Source organism: Phocoena sinus, chromosome 18, assembly GCF_008692025.1.
Source record: "Phocoena sinus isolate mPhoSin1 chromosome 18, mPhoSin1.pri, whole genome shotgun sequence".
NCBI lineage: Eukaryota > Metazoa > Chordata > Mammalia > Artiodactyla > Phocoenidae > Phocoena > Phocoena sinus.
The window spans coordinates 67,849,825-67,872,533 of record NC_045780.1 but is presented as its reverse complement, the minus strand read 5'-3'; the positions used below and the strand labels follow the sequence as shown (position 1 = coordinate 67,872,533).

The following is a 22,709-nucleotide window of genomic DNA, read 5'->3' as shown; positions in this document are numbered from 1 at the left end:
GATGCCTTAGAAACGCGTTCAGGCTTTAAAGGGGTGAGCACGTCAGGAACGTTAGGCCTTTGTTTGAAGCTGTCTTCGAGGGAACCGTGTCGAAGGCCCTGGTGAAATCACCCGTGGTCTCTGAGAGACGGAAAATCTGGAGACAAGAGTCACCAGCACGCTCTTCACCAGCGGCTCTCTGGGGTGGTTTGCCTCCTGTCCCTCCTTTCCCTCCCCTTCCTGTCCAGTTGCTACCGCGGCCCCTCCCGTGGCCCTGCCGGCAGGAGAGCAGGGGCGGGTGGGCAGCGAGTGTGCCCCCGAGGGGGGTGTTGGGCGGCAGCCCAGGGGGGGCCCACAGAGCCTCCTGCCACGGGGCTCCCCCTGCCGCCCGGGCCTGGAGGCTCCGGCGCGCCGTCCAGCAGGCGGGCGGTCCCTGCCGGGGCCGGTGACGACCCATCTCTGTGCAGCCCGCTCCCGCAAGCAGCTGGCCTCACGGAGGGACCGAGGTTACTGTGGGAGAAGCCTTCCCGGGCCTGCCCTGTGGGCTTCTCCCGGCGGGACCGAGGACAGAGCGGCCCGCCCCGGCTCTCGCCCGGGCATTGGGGGCCACAGAAGTGCGGGCAGAGGCCGAGGGGCTGGCGGGTCACGGAGCTCTGCCTCCGGCTCTTTCTCCTGATCTGGTCTTCAGGGACCGCGACTCATCATTTGAGGTAAACGGGCCACCTGCCTCCCGAGTTGAGAGGAATCTGGAAAATGCCTGCTGCTTCTAGAAATGCTCGACCTCACGTTGTTAGACTCTAAGTATATTAAAACTCGGCGGGGAGAGTGGGATGTGTGCCAGGAAACGATACGATTTGTCCATTTTATCGTCTGTTTGTGATTCCGCTGGGTTGTTTTCTTAGGTTTTTGGCTTGTTCTTTTTAAACACAGTTGATTTCAGAGTTCCTTCCAAATATCTGCCCTGCGTCCATGCTGCTACTTTCTATGTTCGCTATTTGTCGGCCCCAATTAATTTTCTATACTGTCTAAAGAAAATGGGTTTGGGGCTTATGCTTCTACGTAAGTGACGTGAATATGAGAAGGTAAAGTCTCGGAAAAGCGAGGAAATTCACGCACGTTTTCACGTTTTCACGTGATCAGACGCGCAGCTCTTCAAAACTTCCTTTGAGCGGCAGTTTCCCAGATGCTGGATTGTTTTTTTTATTTTGTGGAGAGCGGCCAGATTGTTGGTCCACACGCAGAAGGGAGCACCAGTGCTGGCCCAGGGCAGAGCCCATGCCGGGGACGCAGAGTCCATGGGCGCTCAGTTGTTTAGTCACCGGCTTTGGTCGCACGAAGAACTGGCAGCTACAGCCCGTCCGGCATCCTGCAACTCTGCGAGGACAGCTTTTCCCTCTGCAGGAGCCCTGGCCTCCGTCTGCCCTGGTGGTGCAGTCAGGCTGCTTTCTTCCATGAGGATTGCCTTTCTCTGAGCAACAAACAAAAGCTTTATCCTGGTGCCTCCGGCTAGGATTTTAACAGTCTCCCTCCACTTCTGCTGCCTTGTGTCGTTGGGCATCATACTCGTTGATTCCAAGTGTAGAGACAAGGGTGTCTTTGGTTCTCGTGAGCCGCCTGCCACCCCCAGGCTAGCGGGGCCCTCGTTGCCCCGCAGTGATCTGCTCAGTCATTCAGCCACATTGGGGGAGCCCCGTGCCCACACTGTGACAGCCGCCCTCCCAGCTTCCGTTGCCATTTGTAAGTCATCTGCCTCATTCCCCATGGACCTGGAACAGCTGCAACTTCTGGGAGAGGGAAAAGAACATCTGTTTTCTCTGAGAGTGATTTTTAGCTTGCAAGCATCTGTCCTTGTGTTTCTGGGAAAAACAGAAAAGATACAGGGAGCCCTTTGTATCAGACTCCAGGGTGACCGCGGGTAGAAGCAAAACAAGTTACTTTTGGGTGGACTAAACTAATCCCCAAGTAAATCTTGCTGTGAAATCACAGGGGAATACGTTTCATTTCCATCATGGGGAAGAAAAAAGGTCGGCTCAGCACCAAAGATAATAGAGAATGTCCAGACGTTTCGTGGGGCGGGGACCATGGCTTCCTTTCTCTCCCCCGAACACACTGTCCTAGTGTTATTGAAGGGAGTCCCTGAAGACATTTGGCAGCTCCGTTTTATGTTTTTCTATCCAGAAAGTTGAATGAATTAAAATTCCAGTTAGGCTAAATATTTTACTTCACCAAAAAGAAGCTCAACTCTGTTTTCTGGCTGTTGCCTATAATTTAAAATAAGTATTAATTGTATTTCTAGTTCTTTTCATCTCAACATACATCTTCTGCCTATTCAAACCTTCGTCTGACGTATCTGAACACAGCTGATGTATTCGGGTAAAACAATTAATTATGCCATATGCTTTCTTTTCTAAAACTTCTATATTTCTAAGTAAATTTCTAAAAAGAAAATAGTATCATATATGAGATCACAAACCTTACTTAGATTATGTAATGAGGAGTGCTTGGTATGTAATCAAAGAGAAGCCTTACTCCCGGTGAGGGGAAAGAACTCCTTCTCTTTCAGTGGTCCACGTAGCACAGCAGGACTTTCAGGCATTTGAGTGAGTAAGGACATCTGCTTCAACATGGAAACATGGACTGCTCGAACCAGGCCCTTTTATTGAACCCTGTCTGGGAGCCATACTTTGTCATGGCCATTATTGTCCGACCACAGAGCCAGACGGAGCACTCAGGCTGGCTCTTCTCTAGGCGTCTGCATGGGGCTCTGTGGACACTTACGTGCTGTGATGGAGTCTGCCTCACCGAGGCAGAAATGGAGCTGGGGGTGGTGGTGGTTCACGTCATGGTCGGGTGTAGGGGCAGGAGACACGTATCCATATCACCTCGGCAGTCTCAGGTCTGCGCCCCAGGGCTGCCTCAGGGAGGGTGCCCCGGATTTGCACGTCCGATCCAAGTGTAGCTTGGCTGTGTCCCACAGCTCATCGTTAACGAACTTACTGTACATTGAGAACATGTGCCTGTTATCTAACTGTTCATTCTGGGGTAGAACTGTGCAGAAAATAAAGATGAGTGAGGTGGCCAGGAGGTTGGAAGGAAGGGGAGTGAGAGTTCAGATAGCAGAAACGTCTCCTCGGTACAGTCCGGCACCAGACGTTCAGGCATGTTGCAGGAGAAGTCCCTTACTTGGGGAGCTGTTTACCGTTAGGGTATGGTAAATACCCTGAAGGATGGAGATAAAAGTATAAATATGAATTTGCCACCCGTGCGTTTGAAGTACAGCATCTGTTATGCGTGAATCTTCTAATTCCATACGTTATCTTAACACTGAAGGCACCTCTTAAATTTGCAAAACACAATAAAGTCTTCTTTTTCAGCCGTATTTGTCCTCTGACAGTCCTGTCTGATCTCTCTGGGCTGGGTCTTTATCGGAGACCCAGTACTGAGCCCTCAGTAGTCACTTCTTTTGGTTTTATGGTTTTGTGGTGGATGTTTCTGACATATGCTGTGTAATAGCCGTTAAAATCTTCACCTGGCAGAAAGAGAATCTTGTAATTATTAGCAGTATTTCACTTTTAGGAAGGGGACATTTTTAGCTTATGATTATGGCAGACTTGTTTGACGTAGCAGTTTATGATCACTGCCTGTTGTGTTTGCTCTTTTATGAGGACAGAGCAAGAGGGGAAAGTCAAGTCCTCTCATCTCCCAGGGCACCCTTTCCATGTTTCTCTCTGTTATTTCTTTTCTGCTCCCTCAGATTTAGGTCATTTGTAAGTGTAGTTCCCTGATGACCTTGTAAGGAGCTTTACGTTTAAGCAGATGTTTTTATCCATCTTCGTTTTTAACCAGCATTCAGCACGGAAACTTCCCATTAACAGATCTGTTGCCGTTGTGGCGAATATGTGCTGATGCAAAAGACAGGAGCACCTGGGGCGGGGGCGCTTAACTACCGAAACTCATTGCGCACACATGCACACAGCTAGGAGGCGGTCTCTTCCAGCAGAGAGGAGCCTGTGACGTAAACCCGGAGAAGCGCGTCTTAGGGACGGCTCAGCGCTCTTTCCAGTTCGTTGCAGGACATGAGGACAGAAGTTCTTGTTCTTGGCACGAGGAATCCCGCAAGTCACAGGCAGACCTTTTGTAAACCGATGTCTTCTTTTCAGGCAGTAAGATGAGAGTTCATTGCTCTCTGAAAGGAAACCAGTTAAGAACAGTTACCTTAGAACATGTTTTCCTCACTGGAATCCTTTAGAAGTTGCATGGAGTCTGTGATGTTTGTTACTGTGGTTCTTGCTGTTTAGGTTTCTGACTCCACATTAAGTCTGGATTCGGGCCCCAGCTGCTGCCCTTGCCCGCGCTGACGAGGTATCCGCGTCTGTAAAGCGGAAGCAGCGGGTTACCTAAACGGACAGGATTACCGGGAGAACCGAATGCAGTACTCCTCATGAGGATCTTCGGTAGAGCACGCGGTGCTGCGGCGTTGTACTCTTGCGGGCTGAGGCTGGGACCCCACCTGCTGCACCGAGAGAAAGACCCGAGGCGCCCCAGGGCTGTCCCCTCAGGGAGGAAGGAGGGTGTGGCTCTCCCCAGGCCCCGGGGGACTCCACTCTCCCCTCCTTCCGCGAGTGTCCTGGTCCCAGCCGACTGGGCCACTGGTGGTTGGGGGTGGGGGGCGGTGAGAGATGGCCTGGAAGGACAGCAGCTCTGACTGTGTTCTCCCTGTCACGTCAGGTTTCTGATGGTGATGGAGCGAGCAGACACAGAGGAGGGCTCAGGCCTCTGGAAAGCACTGCAGACCTGGCCGGCAGGCAGGCCCGAGGCCTGGTGGGGCTGGGCAGGCGGTGGGTGGTAGAAAATACGATGCAAACGTTTCACATGTGTGGAGACTCTCACACCTAATGTTCATTTCCAAAAGCACCTTTTTCTTCTCTAGAAACAACTCTCTTTAGATGACAGCCCTCTGTCCCAGGAGGCACCGCATCCCTGGCACGTAGAAACGCACCTCCCTCTTCCTCTTGTACTGATGATAACCTTTTCCAGGTGTCGGTGTTACCTTGCGATGTCAGGGAAAGTCCCGTGTTTCAGGAGAGTTGCTAGAATATTCTGTTCTTTTAAAACATTCAAGGGCAAAATCATTTGCCTCCTTCCCATCCTTTCTTCCCTCCTTCCTTCCTCTTTATATAGATATTTTTAGAGGATGTTAATTGATCCATTTCTTCCCCCACCCGTTTCTTTCTTGAGTAAATTTTAATTCATACATTACAAAGAAATCATCTGTTTCATTGTAGTTTTTTTTTTTTTTTTTTTTTTTTTTAATTGCGGTATGCAGGCCTCTCACTGCTGTGGCCTCTCCCGTTGCGGAGCACAGGCTCCGGACGCGCAGGCCCAGCGGCCATGGCTCATGGGCCCAGCCGCTCCGCAGCATGTGGGATCCTCCCAGACCGGGGCACGAACCTGTGTCCCCTGTATCGGCAGGCGGACTCTCAACCACTGTGCCACCAGGGAAGCCCCTCATTGTAGATTTTTAAACTTATTATAATAAAACATTGTGACCTGTTCTGTTTGCATTTAAAAGTGTTTCCATCTGTAATTTTTTATTGCTATATTTACAAGTTAGTGTTATCTATTTTTTTCTTGATTATAGTACCTGGAGTTTATTTAAAACATAAAATAGATTTCTCATTCTAATATTTTTCCATTTAGCATGTATCTTTATTTGTTTTCCTTAGGTTTCCTTCTTTCCTAACTTCCATATTGAACACTTAAAATTTCTCTCCCCCCCTCCCACACTTTTTTTTGGCTTGGTAATGAAAATGTATAATACTGTGTTTTCCTCTGAATACATCTTTGGTTGTATTGTATAGCTTTTGGTGTATGTAGTGTTTCCAGTATTTTTGGATAATTCGTAGTGATGCTTTTGATTTTTTCCTAAGGATTTGATCCAGAAATCTTCAGTTGATTTGTTTCTTTGTGCCATTTCAGGTTTTATTAATAGCGCAGGGTCATTTTAGTTGGTATTTGCAGGTAGTGGCCTTTCTCTTGTTCCATGCTTGTTTCCAACACTCAGAGACTTTGTCTTGGACCAGTGTTGTCCTTTTAGGGCCTCATGAAAGAGCGGAAGGCTGGGCTGTCCCTCCCCACCCCCATGCTTATCCTGCTTCAATTTTCTGTTTTCTTCGTTTTTTTAATTTATTTTTTTAATTGAAGTGTAGTTGATTTACAGTGTTCTGTTCATTATTGCTGTCCAGCAAAGTGATTTAGTTATACATTCTTTTTTTAATATATTCTTTTCCATTCTGGTTTATCACAGGATATTGAATACAGTTCTCTGTGCTATACAGTAGGACCTTGTTTATCCATTCTATACAGAAAAGCTCACATCTGCTTGCCCCGGCCCCCTCCCCCTTGGCAACCACAAGTCTGTTCTCTAGGTCTGTGAGTCTGTTTCTGTTTCATAGATAGGCTCATTTGTGTTACTTTTTAGATTTCACATGTAAGTTAAATTGTATGGCATTTGTCTTTCTCTTTCTGACTTATTTCACTTAGTGTGATAATCTCTAGTTGCATCCATGTTGCTGCAAATGGCATTATTCCCTTTTTTATGGCTGAGTAGTATTCCATTGTACGTATGTACCACATCTTCTTTATCCATTCATCTGCTGATGGACATTAAGGTTGTTTGCATATGTTGGCTACTGTGAGTGGTGCTGCTGTGAACACGGGTGCGTGTATCTTTTCGAATTATAGTTTTGTCTGGATATATGCCAGGAGAGGGGGATTGCTGGATCATATGGAAACTATTTTTAGGTTTTGAGGAACCTCCATACTGTTTTCCGTAGTGGCTGCACCAGTTTACATTCCCACCAGCAGTGTAGGAGGGTTCCCTCCACACCCTCTCTAGCATTTGTTATTTGTAGACTTTTTAATGATGGCCGTCCTGACTGGTGTGAGGTGATACCTCATTGTACTTTTGACTTGAATTTCTCTAATAATTAGCGACATTAAACGTCTTTTCATGTGCCTATTGGCCATTGATTTTCTGATTGATCTTCTCATTTTCTTCTCTCCCCATTAGTTCTGTTGTGTAGGTAATTGATGAGACGGGCCTCTCCTCTGAACACCCATAGCATTTTGTGTCTTTGTGGTACCCACCCACAGGCTGGCTGGTGGTAGTTATTTGCCCACTTTTCTATTATGAAAAGTGATTTATTTAGGAAAAGAGCCTGAGCCCTACTCATTTTACAGACCCCCCAGTGACACTGTGTGCGTAGTAGGCACGAATCATGGAAGGAATGCTGGCATCTGTGAGACAGAGGAACAATTAAATCAGCTATTTTTGAGGCCAGGGATCGTGTTCTGTGCCTTGAGTGCAGTTGGAAGGTGCCATGAATGTCAGGGAGTTGATTTGACTGTAAAACGAGGTGGGGTTTGGGCTTCGATACCAGTTTCCTGCCTCCTAGTTTCACAAGCCTCCCAGTGGACCTGAGTTCAGACAGGAGGCACTCTAAAGTTAGTGTGGTATTAATAGCTCAAGTTCATGGGCACTGCTGTGTGCCAGGCACGCCCCTGAGGTGGGTGTTCTTTAGTCCCAGGAGCAGATGGGAAACTGAACGCGGCTTCGGGCCTGGTCTCAGGGTCCCAGAGCTGGTGCGGGTCAGAGGCAGGATCCAAACCCGGGCTCGAGAGTCTGGGTTCACGCACAGCATCTTAGCAAAAAGGTACCTTTGCTTTAAAAACTACACTGCTAAGGAAGTCTGTGACTCCCCGTTGTTTTAGTAAAAGACCTCCTGGGCTCAGCCTTTGCTTACAGCGCAGATGCAAAAGCAGAGCTTAACTTCACTTCAGAATTCATGGTGTAAAAATCTTTGTTAACGGTGCAGAATCCACCCCTTTTCTTATTCACCTTGTGTTAACCTTTCCGTTGTCTGATGTCTGTCAAGCGCCGTGAGGGTTGTGAACGTGGGGAGTGCCAGCCTTCAGCCACCACCTCGAGGCAGTGCAGGGCAGGTTTGCCTGTAAGTGGTGTTGTTGTTGATGTTGTGTGTGTACATTAAATTAATTTCCACGAGCAAAAAACTACCAAAGGCAAAATCAAAAGACAAATGAGGAAAATGCTGTGTTTGTGGCTCATGTTACCGGAGGTTACTTCCCCTAATATTAGGTCAATAGAAAAACAGACAGAGGATAATAAGGGCTCACAAAAAAAGAAAACATGCATGACTCTTCAATATATAAGGATGTTCAGCCTTACAATGAGAGAAAGGCAAACTTTGTGAGATACGCCCCCCCCCCCCCGGCCCCCCGCAATGGGTTGATGACTGTCATTTGCTCAGGCTGCCATAACACGGCGCCACAGACCCGGTGGCTTAAACAGCAGAAGTTTATTCCCTCACAAATCTGGAGGCTGGAAGTCTGAGGTCGAGGTGTTGGCCAGGCTGGCCTCCTTAGTCCTCTCTCCTTGGCTTGGAGGTGCCGTCTTCTCCCTGTGTCTTCACACGGTCGTCCCTCTGTGTGTGCCTGTGTCCTCATCTCTTCTTATGAGGACACCAGTCACATTGGATTAGGGGCCACCCTAATGACTTCATTTAAACTTACACCTCTTTGAAGACCCTGTGTCCAAATTCAGTCCCGTTTTGCGGTACTCAGGGTCGGGACTTCAGCATATGAATTAGGAGGGGACACAGTTCATTCACCTCCTAAGAATGACTGGAAGAAAGTTGGATTATATTGTCAAGGGACATGGTGCGTTGGCAAAGAAAAGGGAAATGAGCTCTCACGACGTTGCTGGAGGCGGTACAGATGGAGCTTTGAAGAATAATTTGTCATTATCTGTTTAAATTCAAGTGATTCCTTGACTCAGCCTCCAGCAACTCCCCAAATGATACATCCTCGAGGTTCTGATAGCAAAAGAATGGGAGCAACCTGCTGTTGTCAATAGGGTGTGGGTTAGTTACAGCTTAAAAAAAAAAAAAGGGTATTCCTTTATGGACAAGTATAGAATGCTCCAAGGAGAAGCAAGGTATAGAAGAGTGTATAGAGCGTTAACATTTGGATAGAAGTGGAGAAAGGGGCTGATAGGTATTTGCAGAGATGTTTCTGTGAAGTCATGGAAGATGCCTCGCTAGGCTGGTGGGCGCGGAGGCTGGACAGCCAGGAGCCAGGGGCGAGAGGGAGACGCCATCGCTTTACACACTTCGGTGCCTTTAAGTGGTGAATCCTGAAGTTATTAAATAAATAACTGTTTTCTTTCCCTCATGAGAAAATTCTCTTACAAGGTCATTCGTAACTTCCATTGTCTGGGGTCATTTTTTAAACATGAAATCATTCTGATTAAAATCATTCTTATTTTAAGAATTATTTTCCGTAGAGTGCCTCACACATCATTCACTTGGCAGGTTTTATGAGGGCAGTGATTCTGCATCTGGGCCGTGACAGTGCTTGGTCACTTGGTCGAGCAGGTCACGTGTGTCCCTTGAACAGACCATCCTTCTCTAACACTCATGCCTCAAGGCCTGTAGGGCAGTAATTATTTTTTCATTCTAGTGTAGAATGTGGATGAATCATTGTTCAAGATTTTATTCCGCTCAGAAACTCCCATGCAGAGAAATACCGTTTAGACTTGTTAATTGGGCTTTTTCGGTTTTACCGGGTTATTTCGAGGCACTTACGGGTGATGCTGTTGAGGGGGCTAATAGCACTCTGCCTGTGTTTAGTACCCCGAGCTTCGCAAAGTGCTTTTCACATTCATTATCTCATTTTCTTGTCAGGTGAACCGTGAGGTTAGGCATACAGATTATTGCCATTTTTTTCTGGCTGAGGCACTCCAAGCTTAGGTGTCTCACAGTGAGTTAGTGATGGTCTCCTAGCTGGAGGCTGCAGGTTATAACATCTGGCTTTGCCAAGGGGAGGAGAGGATTAACCGGTCAGCACTTCTGAGCAGTAGCACTTCAGGCTTAGGGACATTGACTGGGCAGTTCAGTGGTTTTCAGCAGGGGCGACTTTGGCCCCCTGAGGCCACGGGTTGTGTCTGGCCCTGAGGACTGGGGATGTGCTAATGGCCTCTAGTGGGCGGAGGCCAGGGATGCTGCCCAGCGCCCTACAATGCACAGGGCAGCCCCGCAACAGAGGTTATCCAGCCTCAAGTGCTGGTGGTGCCGAAGAGGAGAAACCCTGATGGAGCCGCGGGGAGCGCTTGGCCTGCAGCCCTCAGAGCCCATCTTTACTTTCCTGAGCCGGTCCACTTACTCCCTTCTGAATGTTTCTTCTTTGGGGGTGGGTGGTAGAAATTATTACTTGGGATGGTGACTGGTGGCAGATTTAAGAGGCCTCTTATGCCTGTGTTGAATGAGTGTCCTGCACTGGAGGTGCTGCGCGGGGGCCAGCTGACGCGGCACAGGTCCTGTGTGCACCGCAGGACTCCACTCATCCTAAGACCCGGCCTCCACTCCGCCCCTGGTTTTCATGACGTCCGCAGCATCTCTGTCACAGTCGGCGTGTGAGGCGGGCAGAGCTTGTTCTTAGTACCCTTCCCTTTGGGTCAGAAGGAGGAACCAGCCGCTGAGGGTTAGAGTTGGGGAATTCTAGCCAGGACAGGGTGGAGCCAAGCAGACCCAGTAGCCTTGGACTCGCTGGGACCGTGGGAGAGAGTCCGCCTAGAGAAGGAGAAGGCTTGAGTCCAGAGGAATGCAGCCGTGGAGGGGCAGAGTGCTGGGGGAGGTGACCAAGGGGGTAGTGGGGTCACCGGTTGGGCTGGGGGTCACCCGTGGGAATGGGAGGTGGCGGGTGAACCGAGGGCACTGCTGGTGGGGCTAGTCTTGGGCGGAGGGTGAGCCGGGCTGCCTTCCCTGAGGCAGGGACAGTGAGGACAGAGCATGGGCCTGGAGCACGGAGGAGGGAGAGGGTCACCCCAAATGCTGTCCTCAGAGGCCGGCGGGCGGCACACCTGGCAGCGGGAGCAGCTGTGCAGAAGCCTGCGGGCCTTGGAGCTGGGCGCAGGGAGAAGCTGGAGGTGAGAGGAGCAGGCAGGTGGGTCCGTGCTTGGCACGGGTTGGTCCGCCAAGCCACAGAGTTGAGAATTCATACTGGAATTTGGTAGAAGCTGTCAGCTATTTTAAAACCAGCGATGGTTTTGCATTAAAGAGAAAGGAGAGTGACCCTTGCTGCGTGAAGGACCTGTGGATACCTTTGTCAGCCCGTCCTCTGCCGCTTCCCCCAGGACTCCCTGTCGGTGGAGGGCATTGTCCGTGTCCATTTGAGCGAGGCCGCCTGCCCCCGCCTGTGCCCCGCCTTCCGGCCTTGCCCCGCCCCCCAGCCCAGCCCTTCTCCCCGCTGCGCAGGCGCCGTTTGTTCGCTGCTTCTGTCCTCTTCCCTGCACACCTCGAGGGCTGAGTAAGAGCGAGGGCCTTGGTGCCCTCCGGTGACTTCTGGGAGGAAGTGTGAAGTGTTTATCAACAGGCTACAGGATGGACGGTTCTCTGGCCCTCCCCTCGCCCTCCACGTTAGGTTCTTGCTGCTTCACTCCTGCCCTACCTGCTGGCTGGCCGCACTTGACCGCCTCGTTCCGTCCCTCCACCCCCGCCCCGGTGCCAGCTCATCCTTCGGTTCATCTTAAAAGGCAGTTGGTTCCGCCTCTGTGACCCGGCAGGTCCTGCTGCTGTCGCCTCGTTTGGGGCCCACTCCTGGGAGCTGTGACTCGCCGGTCGTTGGAGGTCTGGCCTCCGCCTTAGAGACGGGCTCCCCATGGGGACCGGCTGCGGGGAGCACAGAGCCGGTGAGGCCGCTGACCCCTCGTCCCCAGGGCTTTCCCCCACTCTCTTGCTGACTTGGCGGCCGAGGTGAGCGGCACACCCCGTGGGGTGGGAAGGCAGGTTCAGCTGAGAGGTGGGACCAGTGGAACCTTTCTTGACGCAGTTTCCATTCCCAGACTGGTGGAACTGGGGAGAAAAGCACCTGGGTCCTAGGACCTGGCCAAGTCTTTAAAAAGCGATGGCCTGAATGAAGGACCTAGTGCTGTCTTCCTGAGTGCCCCCCAAATCTGGCGGACCTCGTGTTGGATAGCGTTCAGGCCCTGGCCTGTCTGGTACCAGGAACGAGCTGGATGAACAGAGAAGCGGGGCTGGTCTTTTTTTACTGCATCTTCCTCTCCAGGAAGGTACAGTGAAGGCCCGGGCTTTATAAAGCCTTTCAGCTGGGGGCACCTGGTTTGCCAGGTGTTCTGCTGTTGCTGAAGTGCCCCTGAGGGTTACGGGAGAACAGGTCACTTTGTCTCCTGTCATGACTCCTTGAAAGGAGAGCGAGCCGTGTAAAGGGTTGTTTTGCTCCCTTAGTAGGTAGTGGGGAGATGGAGCTTTGGAACGGAGGATGAGGCGTGGTCGCCTGTCTCGCTGCTTCCTGAAGCTGCGAGGTGACCCTGAACCTCCGAGTCAGCACAGACTGTTTCCCAGGGTGTCCTGTTCCTCTGCCCCAGCTCCCCACAGATGCAGATGCGGGGTGGGGGAGCCTGCCTGCCGGAGCTGATCTCGTAGGGAACTCACCCTCAACACCCACAAAGTAAAAGGGATGGGAGCTGGGCCAGACGGTGCCGTAGAAAAGAGAATGAGAGTAGAAATGTAAACTCCCAAGTTCCTTATAGAAAAACCATTTAGCTTTCCTGTGCCGTCAAAAATGGTGTCAGCCGTTCCCCGCAGTAGTTGCTCTCCAGCAAGGTGCTTTTGGGGTGTCTAGAGAGAGTAGCACGGACCTTTTCCAGGAGCAGGTGTTCGGGAAGTACTGGCCTGGGGAAGACTTGGGCGTATCTGTGAAATAAAGGAGGGCCGGAGAATGCTCTCTCTGCTAGGAAGTTCTCTTGAAATCAGAAGCAGGGGGTGATGGAGGCTGCTCAAGGCTGGTGCCCATGACTGGATGAATACTGAGTGAGTAAATGTTTGTGTCTATCAGGTAGACCCCAAACACATCAGGTTAGGTTTCCGTGCCTTTTCCAGTCTAGACTGGAATTGTCTTCGTCATATCAGGAGTCAAGGGCGTTTAAAGACTTGAGAAGGTGTTCCACATACAGTAAAACTTGGGCTGTTTCTTTTTTTTTTTTTTTTGCGGTACGCGGGCCTCTCACTGTTGTGGCCTCTCCCGTGTGGAGCACAGGCTCTGGACGCACAGGCTCAGCGGCCATGGCTCACGGGCCCAGCCGCTCCGCGGCATGTGGGATCTTCCCGGGCCGGGGCACGAACCCATGTCCCCTGCATTGGCAAGCAGATTCTCAACCACTGCGCCACCATGGAAGCCCTGGGCTGTTTCTTTATAATATCACAGACTTGACTCCAGATGTCAGGATTTATTTTAATTTTTTTTTAATTTTCTTTTTAAATTCTTAAAAAATTTTTTAAAATTTAATTAATTTATTTTTTTTTAATTTTAAATTTTAAAAGAAACTCACTTTACAAGCGTAGTGCAGGCATGAGTACCTCCCTGCAGTGAACACGCAGTCAGCATCATTGCCCTTCCTCCGCTACAGGTGCCACAGGCCGCCTTTCCTGGGCTGGAGAGTGCCAGGCGCTGCCCCCAGCCACTTAGCTTGCTGTTGGTGGGAAACACAGACAAGCAAATCTAAGTGACCAGCAGACCAAAGGTGCTAAAGTGGGGGGGGGGCGGGGAGGGGAGCTGGTGAGGGTTTTCCTGATTGAGGAAACTGCGCCTCAGTCCAGAAGAGCAAATCTTTCAGCATCGCTAGAGCCAGAGAGCAGCGAGGATGGGGCCTGGTGAGGGCCCTGCTTGCTCTGAAGAGCTCGGGCTCAGCTCCATCCTGAAGGTACCAAAGAGCCTAGGAAGGGTTTTGTTTGCTTTTCTTCTTTTTGATGCACTTGAAAGCAACCGGAGAGTGTCGCGTTAGCAGGGAAGCAGCCTGGTGCTCGCACACCTGCTCAGAGGCTGTGGACCGGGCACCGCAGGCCGTGGCAGGTCACTGCGCCCCCCAGCCTTCAAGCTTGCCTGCTGTGGCGTGGGCACTCACTCGGCCAGGCGCCCGGTCAGAGGCTTCAGAGGAAGTGTTCCTGACCCTGCACCGGTGTGCCCTCATCCCCCGGGAGGGCTGGGTGGGTGTTTGCTAGCTTGTTGGCTTTCAAGGGAGTAGCACTTTGGGATTTGTGTTTGAAAAGAACCCTGGAAGCCATGGGCGCTGCGGGGCTTCAGGAGAGACGGACGGAAGAGATGCAAGACACGGAGGCTGGTGAGGGGGCTGGAGGACTGGGGCAAGGCTCGGGCCCCTCTGCTCTCCTGGATATCCCGGAGCGCGGGGACGGCGGCCTTCAGGGTGGCCGCCCAGCTCCGGAGCAAGGCAGTGGGTGACAGCCCGCACCAGCCATGCCACCAGCCCTCTGCGCATCTCAGAGCTGCAGGCGGGGAGGAGTGGGGGGGAGGTGGCCCGTCCCCAGGGCTGTGCTCCGGTCGCCTCCTGTCTGATGCTCAGGGCGGGATGGGTGTGCATGGTACTGGCCTTGGGGACTGGTTCCCAAACCCTTCTGTGCCAGAGGATCTCCCACTGAGGTTGTGTGAAAACAGGCGCGCCCCTCGGAGCCCTGGTGCGGTAGCTATGGAGTGCACTGCCGGGGGGGTGGGGTCTGGTGCGGGGCCCCTCCGGCACAGTGCAGGCTTCCCACCCAGTTCTCACTCGGACGCACTTTTCTCGCTGTTGTGTATTTATAAATTTTCTAGTTCCAAAATGACAGAGCAAAATACCCTTAGATTATTTAAAACAATCTTTTCTGCTTTTATTAAAAAAAATAATTTGCCTCTCTTTTTGTTTTTTCTGTAGGACACTAAATTATGGATAATAATGGAATATCTTGGTGGAGGCTCCGCACTGGACCTAGTAAGTATCACGTTGGATGTTTAATACGCATCAGAGGTCTTCTCAGTCAGTCTTGCTTGTAAAGATAATTCTGTTTACATTTCTGTTTCCCTTTTAAGTTGCCTGAAAAAAGGACCAAACTATTCCTTATAATAGGGATTTCTGCTTCTGATACGTTACTGTAAATTATAGATCTTTTTTTTTCCCTCCACATCTTTATTGGAGCATAATTGCTTTACAGTGGTGTGTTAGTTTCTGCTGTATAACAAAGTGAATCAGCCATACATATACACATATCTCCATATCTCCTCCCTCTTGCATCTCCCTCCCACCCTCCCTATGCCACCCCTCTAGGGTCACAAAGCACCGAGCTGATCTCCCTGTGCTATGCGGCTGCTTCCCACTAGCCATCTGTTTTACATTCGGTAGTGTGTATATGTCCACGCCACTCTCTCGCTTCGTCCCAGCTTACGTCTGCATATAGATCTGCTTTTGAAGACAGTTTTGCTGTTTCATGGGAAACCAGTGAATTCATTCCAAGCAGCCATGAAGGATGTCGCCTGCTGTGTCTGACTTAAGAACAGTTTCTTATTTTCTAAAACTGGTTTTAACTTTTGTGGAGCTGGTACCCCATCGTTGTTTCACGTTTCAGATGGTAACTTCGTTTCTAAAATATGCGTGGAACATCTTCATTTATGATTAATCAGAACTAGAATTTTTAAAAATTAAAATCTGATTTCAGAGGTAAGAGACGGGCACGGTATCACAGATGGGAGCAGCCGCTGGGCCGAGCAGGAGCGCGTGTTTCCGTTTACTGGATGCACATGCAGAGAGGCCTTGCTGCGCTCCCAGTGTGGCTGTGGTGGAGCTGGACCCCTGCCAGCGGCGGTGTCTCCTACCTGGTCTGGACCTAGGTGTCCAGCCCACACACGTGGTAGAGGCAGCTCCGGTGTACGATGACCTCAAAGTCACGGTCTGTAACTCCCCTCTTGTGGTAAAACATGGTTACGTGTTGGCCTCTGATGAGATGCTCAGAAATAACCAGTAAATCATGGGCATTACTTAAGTCGTCCTTGAGACACAATATGTGCAAAACAAATTTTAAAAAATTTCACACGGTTGTTTAGCCCCTGACATTTCATCCCCACGCGGTTATGCGGTGAAATCAATGGATCAGCACTCTTTCCCTGCCCGTCCTGTAAAAGCTGGGCTTTTGGGTGAGTGGTGATTTCCAAGTCAGGCCTGATCTATCATTTTAGTGTTAGAGCGTGGGTTCTGCTTGCTAGACGGTTGTCAGGGTGGTAGGTCTGCAGTTTTCACTGGTCTCACAGCTGAAGGAAGCTAGCGTTTTTTGGTGGTTACAGTTGACACAGATTTTTATTCGCTAAGAAAAGAAATACCCTTTGGTTAAAAGGAGTTTACTTTCTCACAGTAATAGTAACAATTAGTATTTTGGGGGAAAGGTAGAACCTCTAGAACTGTATGTATCTCTGAAAGGCTTATGTACCCAATGTTATAATGTTATAAACCGTAAAAGCAATTGGTCAAAAGGAAAATTCAGGGAAAAAATTTAATATGGTATAAACAGTGATATTAAAATGGAGAAAGCAGCAAAGCAGCTGGATGAATTTTATGACTTCCTTTGCTGCTTTTCTGTAAATATACATATGACACAAAGAGCTTTTCATTTTTGTTTTTTTTTTTTACTCCTTTGGGAAATACTACAGAAATGTAGAAAATTGCCTCATTTTGTATAATTCGATTTACTATTATCTTAAGTGAATTTCATTTGTGGCATGTATAAAATGATTTGTGGGGACTCTTTTCCAACATTGAGTCCTTCAGAACAGCAATTCTAGTCTCTAAATGCTTTAGTTTATTCATTCTTAATGCCACAATAATTTATTTAGTGGTGACTTTCTTTGGAGCTTTGAAGTCTGTGAAATTTTAGACATTACAGTTGGAAGGAAGTGTCGAATTCTCCACTTATTAACTAAAATCCCATATGGTGCGAGTCCCAGCAAACTGCCGTCCATCTTCCACATCGGGCTCTGGTGACAAGAACCAGGCATCCCTTTTTGAATGTCCCCAAATCGTCTCATTTTACTCGAAGAAACAGAAATACTCAGAAGTTAGGTGTGCCAGCTAGCAGATAGAGCTGGACATCGGACCTTGTTGTAACCAGCTGCAACGCCCTGACCCCGCGCTCTCCTTTCCCTCCCTCTGACTTTGTCGTATCTTTCTTCATCTCTTATCCCTTTTCTGTTGGCCCGACCCCAGTCCTCAAAGAAGATGCACTTTAATAATGGGATACAAGAGTTTTTTGAATGTTGAAGACTATTAAGATTATTTTGAGAGTGTCTATTAAATGTTTACACAAGATTCTAAAAACCAGAGTATTGTTGCATATGAAGGTTTGTTACCAGGTAGCTGAATATATGGATTTGGGGCATTTCTTAGAAAAATCCCACCTTGCTTTTGTTTTTGTCTTGCGGTACACAGGCCTCTCACTGTTGTGGCCTCTCCCGTTGCGGAGCACAGGCTCCGGACGCGCAGGCTCAGCGGCCATGGCTCACGGGCCCAGCCGCTCCGCGGCACGTGGGATCTTCCCGGACCGGGGCATGAACCCGTGTCCCCTGTATCGGCAGGCGGACTCTCCACCACTGCGCCACCAGGGAAGCCCCCACCTTGCTTTGGTTTAATATCTCTCTTTGTTAAGAGGCACGGTGCTGATATGTTTGTATGTCTTTGCAGCAGCCCCTGTACATGAAGCCTGTGGAGGGAAGGATGACGGTGTCTTGTTCAAGGGCAGGGCTCTGCCATTTCCCAGAGCACGAAGATCTCGCCGGCTCTCTCCTCACTCTAGATTCATCCTTTCTCTTCATGCACTGGGGCTGCTATAATGAAATACTGTAGACTTGGTGGCTTTTTTCACTCTACATTTTCGTTTTCATGCCTTTTTACTTAGGTTGTGAGACATTAGTTTAATTCCCAGCATTGAGTCTTAATAACACCTTAGCCTGGGCAGGAAGATGGTGCCTTCCTTCACCTAGGATTGCCTTGTGAACATGTGTGATAGTTAATTTTTTTTGGCTTTCTTTTCATTCTGGAATTGAGCTTCCAAGTAGAGGCAGACAGTTGATTATATCGCATGTGGGAAAGTGCTACAAGGAAAATAAAGCAGCGTGAGGTGAATTGGGAGAAGGGGAATGGGGATAGCAACAGAGGGCCTGAGACCGAAAGATTTTTCACTGACTAAAAGATGAGTCGGTATTATAGGAGAATCTAAGGGGCAACCGTGGAATCTTAATTAAGAAGGAGTTAGGCTACAAAAATTGGTCACTCAGTCAGGCAGAGATGTTTGACAAAATTAAAAATGACTATGCCACATGAATTTTAAAAAATGAGATGACATATTCATTTATGTTTAGGCCAAGCCGCTGTTGTGGTGGTCTCCAAACAGTGTCTCACACGAGATGGAACTTTCTCTCCCACACGTGGGCTCATTGGTCTCTGGGCCCTGCAGGGGTGGGTGGCTTCCCGTGGTCTTGAGTCCTTGTCTTCTCTGGCTGCCGGCGTTTCAAAGCCAAGACCGGGAAGTGGCACTTCTGCAAGCATTCCTTTGGCAAGAACTCAGTCATGTGGCCAGACTTGCTGCTGCAGAGGCCAGCAGATACGGTCTCTAGTTGGGTGGCCGCGTGCAGGCCGAGAGTCTATTACAGAGGAAGAGGGGAAAACAGGTTTGGGAGGGGAAATTAGAGGTCACCCAGAGAAGAGGAGCAGTCTACATTTTTTTCCCTCTGAGTCTGTCTTTTATAGAGATTATTTGAAGATTCCACAGTCTTCTTAATGAAGAGACTGCCTAGGAATGTTAGTGGTGGAACATGTGAGTGCCCACCAGCCAGGAGCTCTGTGCTCTAGGGGACAACTGAATACCCTTTACAGTGGATTTTGACACCTTGAAGGATCTCCCTGCTCTGTAAATAGAGTCTCTCTCTTCCTGCCCCCGCCTATGAATCATTGGCCAGATTTAAAAGGGCATAACCACATATACATATCAGTCGGAGAGCCAGCTCTTAAATGGTCCAGCAGAAGATGTTTCAGTTCGTGTTCCTCAGTCTTCTCTCTCCTTGGTGATGACTCCAGGCTGCTCCGCCGTTTCTTTCCAGACACTTGATCACAGGAGGGCGGAGGTGGGTAAGTCCAAGTCCAGCCAGACGTTCCTGGCTGTCTGCCTGGGTGAAAACCTGCTGCAGGAGGGGATGGAAGCTCCGCTCTGGGAGAGCATTTTGAACGGTGGGGTTAGCCTTCTGCGGTCTGTACCCCGGGGCATAAAGAGCAAATTCGCCAGCGTCTCTGCCTCCTTCCTCTTTTTCCCCAGGCTATGAGAAAAGTGCATTTTCCTCATTCTGAGTATTAAAATTCCCCCACTCTGTGCACTCAGGAGTAGGTGTGGAGCCGGCAGACAAGGCAGGGTTTCCGGATTGTGTGCTTAGGAACAGTCGTTTCGATGTGTTTCTTGAGAACAAGACTCTGGGTCAGACAGCTTGGGCAGGAATTAGGTTCCGCGGGACAGAGTGTGCAGTGGGCCGCCCTGGTCTGCGGCCGTCGCGGGCGGGATCCTAGTTAGGACTTGGAGGACTTCCTGGGGGACTAGTTACCTGTCTCTGCGTCTGTAGCACACCGTGAGACGAAAAGCAAGGAGCCTCCCTTCCACCCGGGTTCTGAGTGTAAGACAGTGGCTTGAGCACGGGGGCCCCGCTGCCAGATGGGCCAGAGTCCCAGAGAGGTGGCCCCGACTTCGAGAAACACCCCCTTCCTCCCGGGCTTCGTGGATTTTCATGGATCAGGTTGGGCCTGTGACCAGCTCGCTGGATGGACCAGAAAGCGGGGCAGCTGCAATTGCGCTGTTATGAAGTGAGAAGGGGGTTCTCTGTGCCCCGACCTGGGCCCAGAAACGATCAGCTGTTCCACCACCACCATCCATCCCACTGATGAAGGCCCTGAGACAGCAGGACTTGTCTGTCCGAGAAAATGTACGTGTCCGTCAGAACGCTACCTCAGAAGGCGTGTCTTGGTTTCCATTCCCTTTGGTTTAAAGCAAATCTATCTCTTTCAGACCTACTCGGTGAGCATCGTGGAATTGTGTTGTCCCGTTGACTTACATGTGCGAATTTGGGTTATGGTGGAATTCACTGTCAAGTCTGAAAACGTAATACCGAACATCATCATTCAGATGAAAAGTTAAATTGTTAGAATTGTGCCCCTTTCTCTGACGCTTCTACTGTTAGTTCTTTGGGTGGAGTGTTAGGTGGTTTTGCTGAGGTAGTTATGTGCTTGGTTGTGGTTGAGTTCCCTGCTGTACAGGTGATGGTAGGCGTACTGTCCAGTTTGAACTGAGCTCTAGAACTTGTCTGAGTTTCTTTCTTTTAGTGGGGATGTGTGTACCTGACCTGTCTGCCTTACATCTTTGTATAACTAACAACAGTGAGGGGTCAGTGTCAGTTCCTTCGAGTTTCCTTGAAAAATTTATCCTCGGGCAATTATTATGTCATTTGGGGTAATATACTAACTAATGTTTTTATTGCATAACATACGTGTGTATATATATTATATCACATAAAAAAATTCAGTCATGAGGGATTGAGCTCTTTTCCGCTCTCTTCCCCCAAGTTTTTTTTTTTTTTTTTTTTTTTTTTTTTTTTTTTTGCGCTACGCGGCCCTCTCACTGCTGTGGCCTCTCCCGTCGCGGAGCACGGGATCCGGACACACAGGCCCAGCGGCCATGGCTCACGGGCCCAGCCGCCCCGCGGCACGCGGGATCCTCCCGGACCGGGTCACGAACCCGTGCCCCCTGCGTCGCAGGCGGACTCTCAACCACTGAGCCACCAGGGAAGCCCCTTCCCCCAAGTTTTAAAATTCAGATGTAAGAACTTCTGGTGCCGGAGTGGCTTCAGAAAGCAGCTAGCTCCCGGGCCTTCTCTTTCTGACTACTTGTGGCGATAACCGTCACCTCTGTTAGGACAGAGCCAGGCTGCTCTGTCCCCTCCCTGGCAGGCACTGCGAGGTGCTGGGCTTTTGCTTTCTGGACTGTCATCCCTTCCAGCTCAGCTGGCAGGCGTGGCAGGCTGACCGTGGCCGTTCTCATTGGCCCGACTTCGATTCTTAGCCATCTTTGCTTCATCCAGCAAAGTCACGTTCCCTGGTTCTTTGTGGGGTTTTCTAAAGGGGCTTGTAATTAGGTTTTAATTCTGTTGTGGAGTGAAGAAGATTTCAGGTTTGATTATTCTCGTCCATTTAACATTGGCTCTGTTCTGTCATCTCACACCTTTTCATCTAATCATTTAAGTAACTTTAATCATTTTTTTTTTTTTTTTTTGTTAGTTAGAACCTGGCCCTTTAGATGAAACCCAGATTGCTACTATATTAAGAGAAATACTGAAAGGACTTGATTATTTGCATTCGGAGAAGAAAATTCATAGAGATATTAAAGGTGAGAAAACGTCTTGTTTATATTCCTTTGAAATACCCAAGGCGAGGAAGGAGTGTTAGTTGTAGAGTTTGAACTGTGCTCGTCTTCTCAAGGGAAGTTGTCCTGTGGGTATGCCTTCGACATGCCTGGGTGGGTGGGCCGGGCCATGAGGGGGTCTCACCAGAAGCACAGCCCTGGTCCCTGTTCTTGTCGGGCGCGTGACGGTGCTGGGGCACGCGTGTGCCTGGTCCCAGATGGTAGCGGGCGGAACTCTCCAGCAGATGACGGCAGGAGATGACGGCAGGAGACGTCTTTGGTTCTGTTTTACAGCTGCCAACGTCCTGCTCTCTGAACACGGAGAGGTGAAGCTGGCGGATTTTGGAGTGGCGGGCCAGCTGACAGACACCCAGATAAAGAGAAACACCTTCGTGGGCACCCCTTTCTGGATGGCGCCTGAAGTCATCAAGCAGTCGGCCTACGACTCAAAGGTGAGGGCCGCGCCTTGGCGGGCGGGCCAGAGGAGCCTGAGCAGTGGGGGAGGGCAGAGGGCCTTGGACAGAACTCTGAACACTATTTAAGGGGCAAGGGCAGAAAGGATCCCACAGGAGAAACGGAGAGTCCACGGCACCTGGGCAGAAGAGTGCTCTCCGGGCTGCTGCACACCCTCCTGTCCTCGCATTTAGATGCCCCCCTGCTGGGATCATGTCCTCAGACGCTCCTTAGCAACAAGAGGCAAAATCGTGATTCCCTTTTCCAACCTCTTTTACCCGTCATATGATGCACTCTCCCAGTTTTTCCTGTCTTCTTTCTTCCCCGTTGCCCTTCAGCTTTCTAAAACTGTTTAATATAGACTCAAAAAGCCCAGAACCCCCGCCTCCTAGACCTCATTTCACTCTCACGTCCCACACCGACTCTGTGTCGGTCGCCTGAATGCAGTGAGATCTCCACATGGGCCACAGAGAATAGGCTTCTCTAAACCGGTATTTCTAGGCAAATAAATATTTAACTCAGGTACACTGACATGCCAAACACCATTTCTTCTCTTTAAGTGGAACTCTTCTCAGTACCTGGCAGATCCCCACCTTGTGAAGCATCGCACACGGAGCGTAAGGGTAGCTTTTCCTGGGGACCTGAGCTCGGTGTGGTGGGCTGTTGCGTTGGTGCTGGAAGTTGCTGGGGTGCGTGTCCATCGCGGCAGAGGTGGACCCGGCCCTCTCACTGTTGAGTTGTAATGGTGGCCGTGACTCCCATAGGAGTCCTCGTGGCCTTGGTAGCCAATGGCCGATAAGTGACGATTAGGTTTTCAACCCTCAAGATAGCAGAGCTGTCTAGTCTCTGGTGTGTCTGTTGCCTGTGAGTGCCTTGGCCCTGGGATGGGTTTACCTCCATAGCTACTTCTGATTTCAGCAGCAGCTTTTGCTG

The 22,709-nt window shown here is 49.9% G+C and overlaps 1 protein-coding gene across 3 annotated transcripts in view; it reads left to right on the top strand.

The window, feature by feature from the left end:
* The window catches only part of STK24 (serine/threonine kinase 24), a 103,085-nt gene that overhangs the window by 62,390 nt on the left and 17,986 nt on the right, over positions 1-22,709 (top strand). For all 3 annotated transcript variants that reach the window (XM_032611166.1, XM_032611164.1, XM_032611165.1), the window contains 3 exons: positions 14,780-14,836; positions 21,200-21,308; positions 21,618-21,775. In XM_032611166.1, the coding sequence (XP_032467057.1) occupies positions 14,780-14,836; positions 21,200-21,308; positions 21,618-21,775 (324 nt within the window). The remainder of the gene's footprint in view (positions 1-14,779; positions 14,837-21,199; positions 21,309-21,617; positions 21,776-22,709) is intronic.